Source organism: Anastrepha obliqua, chromosome 5 (genome assembly GCF_027943255.1).
Source record: "Anastrepha obliqua isolate idAnaObli1 chromosome 5, idAnaObli1_1.0, whole genome shotgun sequence".
Lineage (NCBI taxonomy): Eukaryota > Metazoa > Arthropoda > Insecta > Diptera > Tephritidae > Anastrepha > Anastrepha obliqua.
This window is the reverse complement of record NC_072896.1, coordinates 13,894,389-13,905,020: the sequence shown is the minus strand read 5'-3', so window position 1 is coordinate 13,905,020 and position 10,632 is coordinate 13,894,389. Positions and strand designations below refer to the sequence as shown.

Sequence of the window (10,632 nt, the reverse complement as noted above, 5' to 3'; positions counted from 1 at the left end):
TTAATAAATACTACTTTGAAATTAAATACTCTCTATATATTGTTTTTAGAGCAAAGTTAAGTTCAAATGAAACGAAGTTATGGGCCCATATTTTCAAGGAATACGTTCGGCGCGGTACAACTTCGGCAACAAACAGCTGATTATCAGCAACAGGTCATTAAAAAAGTAACAGGACCGTAATAGCATAGACAGACGGTGGTGTTAAGCGGGATTAACGACTTAATTCGAAAAATTCCCATGGCAGCCGGTTCTACGTTACCGGAATGACTCGGGTTTTTACTCCCGACCAAGGGCTGCCGTCCCAGTACACTAGCCCTGTCTAGTGCACCGTATTTTACCCTAAACCTTTCGTCACAGGAGCAACTCACTGCAGCCAGTTTGCTCCAAATACTTCTCTTCCGGGCTGGCGTCGAACCCAACCCCGGACCTGAAGTATTTTACTGCTGCATTTGCCACAAACGGCTCCACCCGAACTCCACCTCGGTTAGGTGTAACCAGTGCAACGTGTGGTGCCATCTTAAGACCTGTTCAGGCCTTAAGACTCACAGGGAGTGGTCCACAAGGTATGTGGCCACGTGTTGCTCCCGCCCACAGGCGGTCACCGCCTCTACGGCGACACTGCCCTCAGTGCCGGCACACCACACTGCCGCCACTAACAACACCTTAACGGCCAGGAGCCCCCAAGAGCAACGCGTCCCTCACCCCCCGAATTACGACGACCCTCCCGCGAAGCTTCAAGCTTTTGCAACTGAACTGCAACGGACTAACGAGCAAGATTGACGAAATAGTCGACTTCATGAATCGGTTCGGAATTAAGATAGCTGCGGTCCAAGAGACAAAACTGCACGCTAGCTCCCCCCTGATTACCAGGGACGGCTATAACGTGCACCGAAAGGACCGCGAGCGAGACAACGGTGGTGGCCTAGCGTTCATAGTACACCATTCAGTGCAGTATCGTCTTATTGATGAAGGCATCGACCGCAGGGACAGCACCTTAGAACGTCAAGGTATAGCTGTCCGGTCAGGCGATGCCGAGCTCGAAATTTATAATATTTATATACCCCCTGTCACCTGCTGCCCGGCAGGATATCTCCCCGATATTGGTGCGCTCATCAGGGGAGAAAACCGATTGGTAGTAGGTGACTTTAACGCGCATCACGATCTTTGGCATTCAAGCCTGCCAAATGATCGTCGGGGACAGCTATTGGCAGAGCAGATAGACGATTCGACGTTCAGCACTGTAAATGACGACGCCCCCACTAGGGTAGTGGGCAATTGTAGCAGCTCGCCTGACATAACAATTGCTAGCGCTGGTCTGATAAATAGCATAACCTGGCGACCTATGCTATCGCTTGCATCAGACCACTTGCCCATTATCATCTCGATCGAGAGACCCGCCGATTTTGTTTCCGCGGATCACCGGTCATATATCAACTTTAACAAAGCTGATTGGACCAGATTCGCGGAATTTACTGAGAACATCTTCGCAGCCCTACCCACTCCCACCGACGTGCGCGCAGGCGAACGCGCATTCCGCAAGGCGATTACAGCCGCCGCGGCTCGCTTCATACCTGCTGGACGGATCCGGGAATTACGTCCCAATTTCCCAGCCGAAGCAGCCGTTATGGCAAACGAGCGTGACCGTCTACGCCAGGCCGATCCCGGGGATCCTCGTATAAAGGATCTCAATTTGGTGATCCGGCAACTGGTCACTCAACATAAGCGGACCAAATGGGTAGAGCATCTGAAGTCCTGTAACTTCACCTCTGGTGTGAGCAAGCTCTGGTCCACCGTAAGGTCCCTGTCGAACCCGACCAAGCACAACGACAAGGTGGATATCACCTTCAACGGTCGTACTTCGTCGGACCCGAAGAGATGCGCGAGCTACTTTAGCCGGCAATTTATATTGCATCCTCCGGTCGACAGATCCAAGCGTTGTGCCACCAGACGGCTGCACAAACTGCCCTACAACAGTGCACCGCTTACTTTCACCAGCGACGAGGTTCAGGGGGCCATCAAACACATGAAACCATCAAAAGCCATTGGCCCCGACGGACTAAACATGCTGATGCTGAAAAAGCTGGGTCCATTGGGAGTAGAATATCTCACAAAGGTCTTCAACCTGTCTATGGCCACTCTCATCATTCCTGATAAGTGGAAATTAGGGAGAGTGGTCCCACTGCTGAAGCCTGGGAAACCCGCCAACCAAGGGGAGTCTTATCGTCCGATAACTCTCCTTTCCCCAGTAGTGAAGACACTTGAGGCCCTTCTACTCCCACTCCTCACTCAACACCTGACTCCAGCCCCACACCAGCATGGCTTCGGTAGAGTGCACAGTACCACCACGGCACTCACCGTCATAAACACCCAGGTAAACCGCGGCCTTAACCAAAACCGCCCCTGCGAGAGGACTGTCCTAGTAGCGTTGGACCTACAAAAGGCTTTCGACACAGTCAGCCACGCCACGCTACTAGATGACATTTTACAGTCGACACTCCCGCCAGGGCTGAAGAGGTGGACCGCGAACTACCTGAGTGGTCGTCACTCGTCGGTAGTATTTCGAGACCAAACCTCAAAACAAAGAAAAATAAAGCAAGGAGTACCGCAGGGTGGTGTCCTTTCACCCATGCTTTTTAATTTCTATATTTCGAAACTCCCCCAGCCACCAGAGGGAGTCTCACTGGTCTCATATGCCGACGACTGCACGATAATGGCGTCGGGCAATGACATTGATGGCCTATGCTCAAAAGTAAACGACTACCTCGCCAGCCTTTCTCGCTTCTTCACTGCGAGAAACTTAAAACTTTCTCCCACTAAATCCACGGCGACCCTATTTACCACCTGGACAAAGGAGGTCAAGCTGCCACTTCAGGTTTACGTCGATGATACCCCAATTCCGACGATAAACAACCCCAGAATTTTGGGAGTCACCTTTGACAGCTTGCTCTCCTTCTCGGCGCACACAACCGCTATTGCAACGAGAGTACAGAATCGCAACAAGGTCCTCAAGTCGCTTGCCGGCAGCACTTGGGGCAAAGACAAAGAAATGTTGCTGTCGACTTTCAAAGCAATAGGCCGACCGGTTCTGAACTATGCCGCGCCTGTCTGGTCGCCTGGAACCAGTGATACGCAGTGGACGAAGCTTCAGACATGCCAGAATACTGCGATCAGGACCGCGACAGGATGTCTCCTGATGACCCCTATTCACCACCTACATGACGAGGCGCACATGCTCCCGGTTAAGGAGCATAACAAAATGCTCGGCAAGCAGTTTCTGCTTGGGTGTCACCGTAGGCCTCACCCATGCAGACACCTGCTCGAGCCTGAGCCACCTCCCAGGCACATCAGGAGACACTTCCTCAACTACGTGGACGAGATCCAGGACAAAACGGACAGACCTCTCCAGGACCAGACAGTATACAGACAGGCTATTAACGATATTCATCGGGAGACACTTACCACCTTCCTAAGCTCCCGACCCCCGAATGCCGTTATCGGAGTCCAACCACCACCTATCGCAGACGAAGAGCTCCAGCTTCCTCGAGAGTCCCGCGTAATCTTGGCACAACTACGTTCTGGATATTGTAGCAGGTTAAACTCCTACCTATCCAGAATCGACCCCGACATACTAAACATATGTCCTGCATGTGAAGGTACCCCGCACGACACTAACCACCTCTTCACATGCCCCATCAAACCCACTCATCTAACACCTCTCTCCCTCTGGACCCAACCCGTCGAAACTGCCAGTTTCCTGGGCCTACCGCTAGATGAGCTAGACGAAGACGACCGGTAATTTACACTACACTGACAGGGCGAAGATACTGCTACAACAACAACAACAACAACAACTTAATTCGAAACGTTCCCCCCACAGTCGGTTCTGCGTAACCGGAACGACCTGGATTTATATCCGGCCAAGTACTGTTACTTCAGCAGCATTCCCCGTATATGTATGAGGAATGTTTATGCTGCTTTATCTAAGTGCAACTAATCCGGCTGACCTATTAGACTTAATTCCCATGATCGGATTAAGGGAGTTTTCGATGGCATCACTGCCGACAAACAACAGTTAATACCGGTTGTGAATGAAAAATGTATGTATTAGAACCTCGTAAGAGACTTCGTTTATTTAGGAACTTGCTTTAACACCGTTAACATGTCGAGAAGTGCTACTTTGGACTAAGTCGATATTGAGTAGTAAAGTCTTCGACGAACAAAACGAACACTCTGCAAGGCTCTCAAGCCGCTTGCCGGCCGCACTTGGGGCAAAGACAAGGAAATGGTGCTGTCGACTTTCAAAGCAATAGGCCGATCGGTTCTAAACTATGCTGCGCCTGTCTGGTCGCGTGGAACCAGTGATTCGCAGTGGACGAAGCTTCAGACCTGGAATAAAGACCGCGACAGGATGTCTCTTGATGCCCCCGATACAACCCCTACACGACGAGGCCCACATGCTGCCTGTGAAGGAGCATAACAAACTGCAACAACTTCCACGAGAGTCCCGCGTAACCTTCGCCCAATTACACTGTGTGACAAAAAAAAATTAAATATACTTTTATGGAGACCTAGCACAACTTGTAGCTATAGAAAAACTAAAAACAATGGTATAGGAGAAATTTCCAATACACCCCCAAAATCCCATTTTATGGCCATAAAACCGTTAAATTATATTAATTGTTCACATCAACCTACTGAAAAACGGTTTTATGGCCATAAAATGAGATTTTGAGGGTGTATTGGAAATTTCTCCTATACCACTTTTCTTAGTTCTACTATAGCTACAAGTTGTACTAGGTCTCCATAAAAGTATAAAATCACTGTCGCACAGTGTTATCGTCCCCTTAGTATAACAATAGCCTATGTGCTCATAGGCTATTATTTTTTTATTGTATTTTTGGATTCTCCATCGTCGATTTTATATGTGGTCAAAATTTTGTCAAATTCTAGTTCCACAAAGTGGGTCAAAACGTCAGTCAAAAAAATATATATTAGTATAAATATGTATTAAATTATTTTCCTTAAAAATCATGTAAACGCATATACGCTATTTTTACATAAACTAAATTTTCTGTTTATTCAATAGAATAGTAATGTACACTCACATACTCTATTTTAACTTTTAAGAAAAAAATCGATTTTGTCATGACACAAACACCTAAAATGACGTATAATGATATACGTTGTTGTTCAAATATTTTCAATTTGTTCATTTGTATGAATCTTATAGGCCGTTATATTCTCAGAACAATTAACATGTGTTTTAAAATTACAAAAAACAAAAGTAGCCTATGCAATGCTTACTTTGTTTTATCATGTATGTAGATGCAATAGAAATAATTTGTGCAACTTAGGATTTCAGTTCGTTGTTGAAATTCGCTCGTTCGTAATCTTTTAGTCGTTCATTCGTTCCCAATCATTTATTTAATCATGGATTTGTCAAGCTCTGGTGAGTATCTGCTATCTTAAGTTGCAGGAAAGAATATTTAGGTATATTAATTGTCAACAGAATTTGCGAAGGAATCAACAGGAGCCCTATGTGTGAAACTTGCTCCAAACTCTGTTGGATTATCTGTGGAACCAGTTAATTCAAATATATTGGAAAATGACGAAGAGGATGGAGAAGATTTTTCAGGTGAATCGTCAGATGATTATATTCCAGAAACGGATGAAGAGGAGGATAGTCTCGAGGGGAAAATTGAAAAATCTTCGGTAAAGCAACATGAAGTGCTCTGCGAAATCGCGGAAGAAAGCAATGGTGAAAATGTTGAATTGAAAGTAACACGAAAAAGAAAGGTGAGTTAATTAAAAGGTAATTTAAGAAGATGTCTCCTACAATTATGGATTTGTTGTATTCCATAGCGTAAGAGCCAGCTTTGGATGCAGAACAAAAGAAAGAGCGACAGGAGTCAAGGAAAGGCTTATGTTACAAAGAGTGATAAAGTAATTAAGGAACGTTTACCGAAGCCCGCTGATTGCAGCTGTCATCACAATGCAGACTATTGGAGTTTGGGCGATTACTGCAAGCAACGTCTATTCCTTAGTAATAACATAAAAGTGGAAAAGTGCAAGAGGACATTAACGAGAGAATCACGCCGGTCGAACACTCTAAAATACTTTCTAAATGACAAACAGGTCTGTAAAAAGTTCTTTTTAAATACTTTACACGTGTCAGACTGCGCGATATCTGTATTAGCCAAAAAAAAGAATCAAAGAGAATTTGTTGACATGAGGGGTAAACACGGAATGCAAAGAAAAGTAGACGAGGAGATAGCAAATCTTATTAAAGAGCACATAGAGTCATTTCCAGCAGTAGAAAGCCACTATACTCGAGCAAAGTCCCAACGCCTTTATCTGAGCTCAGACCTAACAATTACAAAAATGTATAACTTATTTAAAGAACGCCACCCAGACCTCTCAGTTAAAGAACATATGTATCGCCACATATTTTGTAATAATTACAATTATTCATTCCATCATCCAAAAAAGGACACATGCTCAACATGCGAAATGTTCAAAAATACAGAGGACAAGGCTTCAATACAAAAATCATATGATGAACACTTAGCAAATAAAGCCCAGGCAAGACTCCACAAAGATGCTGACAAGGAGTTATCTAAAAATAACAGTAATATAAAAGTATTTACTTTTGACTTACAATCAGTGCTATTGACACAATGTAGCAATGTAAGCACCTTGTATTACAGTCGAAAGTTCGCCACATACAACAACACATTTTACGATTTAGCTAGTGGAGCTGGATATTGTTTCCTGTGGGATGAAAACCATGGTCACCGTGGGTCAGAGGAAATTGGAACCACTTTATTAAAAATGCTGAACAATTTACCCGAATCAGTAACGAATTCTGTATTCAGACTGCTGTGGAGGACAGAATAGAAACAGATTAATTGCCACATTATTGCTTCATATGAATCATTCATTGCATTTTAATTCAATAACGATTAAATATCTTCAAAGTGAACCATAAATTGAAGAAAAATGTCAACAATGAATGGGTAAATTGGCTTAAAATTAAGGTTCTCCAAGTAATAAAAAGTGAAAAAAGACAGTTGTTATACAAGGAACAATGGAACGAAGACTTCAAAGTGATTGATATAGATGGCTCGAGAATGAAAAAGATAGGAGTCACAAATTTTACATTAACTCACAAATATAAAAAAGAACTACCAATTCCTGACACAAAATTGAAGGATCTCAGAGATTTATGCAAAAAAATGTAATTCCTCCTGGCTCACAGACATTTTTTTTGAATTTACAAGGGGGAATAATCGCGATTGTTTAGATGAACCAGACAGGTTCGAAGAAGAGGACGAAGACGACAATAAATAAAGACCATGCTAATAATTTACGATCTTACTGTAATTAAAACATAATTTTATGGTAATAAAAATTCTTATTAAATTTACTTATTATTCTGGTGTATTTCTTGAATAAAATAGTGTATACCATACAAAATAAAATAACGTATCAGAAACTTAATAGAAAACATTAAAAAATAAAATAGCCTATCTGATGTATTTGCAGTTTACACCTCTTTTTTGTTCACTAAAAGGATGATTATAATAATAAAAATTGGTCAGTTAACAAAATAGACTCATTTTTATACAGTCTTAAAAAAAAAACGTCGAAAATAATAAATATTTACAGACTTAACGAGATTTGAGTGAGAGCTACTTTCGACAAAAAGTTTGAAATTCATTTTCTCAAAACATCAAAAAATTTATAGGCTATTTTAATACTAAGGGGACGTTATGTTCTGGATACTGTAGAAGGTTAAACTCCTACTTATCCAGAATCGACCCCGACATACTAAGTGTAAAGGCACCCCGCAGGACACTAACCACCTTTTCACACGCCCCATCAAACCCCTCTGGACCCAACCTGTCGAAACAGTTAGTTTCCTGGGCCTACCATAAGATGAGCTAGACGAAGACGACCGGTTTACCAGTTTTATGAGGTATAGCCATACTCGCTACGGCGAATCTTGTTCGATAACTGTGTTGCTGCTTTTACATGCAAATTTTTTCTATAGTCACATAGGGTACGTCGATAAATTGGTGGATTTAAAAAAAAACTTAAAATATAAACAAATTTATTTTGTTTTTGAAAAAAGTTCACATATTTCTTAAGCGGAATAAGCGGAAAATAACAGGCGTATAAGATTCTGGCGAACGTATTGTGGTTAACTCACATGGCCTTGGTCTTGGGGATGTTGCCCTCCAGTCCGACAGTGCGTGTCAGCGCGGCTAGCTTGTCCGCCTTCGCTTGCATGTCAGAGAGTTTGTGAAAGAGGAGGCAGATGTCATCAGCGAAGTCCAGGTCCTCAAGATGTCTGGTGAAACTCCATACGATGCCTTTTTTGTGCAGGGTCAGTTGGCTCATGACGTCATCAAGGACGATGGCGAAGAGAAGGGGCGACAGGGGACAACCTTGCCTTACGCCTGCGTTGGTCGCTGATATCGCCTTTGTGAAGCACTGCCAGTTCGGAGTTCTCGTAGAGGGCTTTGATGAGGCGGATTATCTTGGCGGGAACTCCCTTTCTACTCAGTGGCTTTAGATCTGGAAAATCCACTACCGACCAGATATTCCCAATACGTCAAGTCTTCATACGTCACAGACCTATGAAAGGAGAATCGACACACACCATCTTTTTGTCGCAAAATTTTAGTAAAGCGTGCACCTGGGCATTGGGAATGTTACTCGGTTAATGCTTCCTTGTTGAAATTAATTGCATTTTGCTACCTTTAAAAAAAAATAACATAAATAAATAATTAATAATATAAAGGATCTCAAAGTCCGCTTAACATACGAGTACATAGGGCGGAAGTGAAGGGTGGTTTCTGGTTTCTTTTTAAAAATATATAAGAAACAGCAGCTGCCGCAGCCGAATAGGTTTGTGCGTGACACCATTTGGTAGGCTCCGATTGCGAAACCCACTGCGGGCAAGAAACACCGAAATGATAGAAAGGGTTTCTTCTAATACTGATCGCCCCTCGACAGTCAATGGCAAATTTCCGAGTATATTTATGCTATGAATAAATTTCACACAAAATATCATTTACTGTTTGGAGGCAACACAAAATTGTATATTAGGTTTCTTCATTTGTGGAATAAGATTAAGACGCACACCACAACTTGCACGAGAGCTCGGCAAACACCCAGCAAAGGACCCCTCGCCCGTAAACAAAGTCAGGAACCAACAAAAGCAAGGGTGCAATATTGACTTTTTTTTCGACATCCGCGTCATCATTCTTCGTGCGTACAGCGTACAATTTCCGTGCCGAAAAAAGTCACCCACTTTTGCTTATTCTTCAAGATGAAGTGGCATCAGAATATCAAACAAGCTGTAACTGCGGTACTGAACCGGTTAAATTAAGAAGATTAACAAGAATGCTTGCAATTATGGGAACATCACGGGAAACGTTGTTTAGAGCTATTGGAAAACTTGTGTGGCAGAACTCGTCCACATTAAACTCTTCAAGGAGACGCAAAAAAAGGGCTAGCACGTCACTGCAGCGCTCTCCGCGTAGCATTATATATTCTGTGACTACGTATGGGGTTTCTCAGCCTTTAACACATTGAGTGCTAAACGTATTTGACGAAAATCTTCACTGAAGGCCAAGCAAGTTTTTGTGTGTCTCTTGTTTTTGTGCCCCCTTTTGACGGAACTGTAATTGTAAAAACTATCATAGCTTTATGAGAATTCCAAAAACATATAAAAATGCATGAAAGCGCAGAATAAGGTCTAATGTGAAACAACCCCTGTCGTACATTTTCGTACGATGTGAAATCCCAGGATGTATTAAGTGCCGTGAAATGAAATTGAAATTGAGGTTTGGTGGCTCCTAAAAGGGGGTTGATAGTCAAGGAGGGAAGGAAAAAAGTATCAGAGAAAGAGATGGGAAAGAATAGAGACAGAGATAGTTAGCCCTGTGAGAAACGGCGACGGTGTATCGCTCACACTCACTCGGCTCTCCATTGTCATAGCCAATGTGCCATGTTTCACCACTAGTACTTCGCTTCCTCCGGAACCCTGGGTGTCAGTTCCGGTCATAGGGGGTGTGGGGTTCGGGCGTGCACATCCGATGCTCGAGCCATCGATTGCTCGACGGGAGGATTTCCCGAAAGTGGGTTACCTCGTGCAGAAACATCCATCGTTAGCCTCCATATTGTAGAACAATGCGTTTTATACCTCCTGCCAGGTTGTCGGTACGGTACTCCGCGGATGGGTGGATACCCAATTCTTATATGGAGCTGCCCTCTTAGTTCGTGGTAAGTTAATCTCCATAACATGGGATTAAATCAGCACTTAAGTCTCATCCCCGCGGCAAGGGGACCGACATGACAAGGTGCCGTACTAAAACGTGCAAGTTAGCTTTCAATTTGTTAATATAGTAAATACAGGTTGCAGAGGTGTGGCCAACAACAAACCGTTGAGCGGCTCTCAGCGACTTTGATGGAATCAGCTGATTTGCGGTTTGTTTATGAAAAACACTGAGATTGTGTTGGTGATGTACGAATCAAATCAACGCAGCCAGTCGCCATTTTACTTCGTTGCCGTCTGAACAACGACTGATTGGACGAGTGTGTGAATACGTGCGAAATGGGCGG

General features: G+C 43.6%; 1 protein-coding gene across 1 annotated transcript; it reads left to right on the top strand.

The window, feature by feature from the left end:
- Window positions 1–5,430: 5,430 nt before the first annotated feature.
- LOC129247455 (uncharacterized) lies at window positions 5,431–6,897 on the top strand. Its single transcript, XM_054886586.1, has 3 exons — window positions 5,431–5,449; window positions 5,510–5,796; window positions 5,863–6,897. The coding sequence occupies exons 1-3, from the start codon at window positions 5,431–5,433 to the stop codon at window positions 6,895–6,897; spliced, it is 1,341 nt and encodes a 446-aa protein (XP_054742561.1).
- The last annotated feature ends 3,735 nt before the right edge of the window (window positions 6,898–10,632 follow it).

Bases quoted from the DNA above. Each gene is read 5' to 3' on its own strand.
- LOC129247455 (XM_054886586.1), top strand. The intron at 5,797-5,862 runs GTGAGTTAATTA...TGTATTCCATAG, and splicing joins AAGTAACACGAAAAAGAAAG to CGTAAGAGCCAGCTTTGGAT.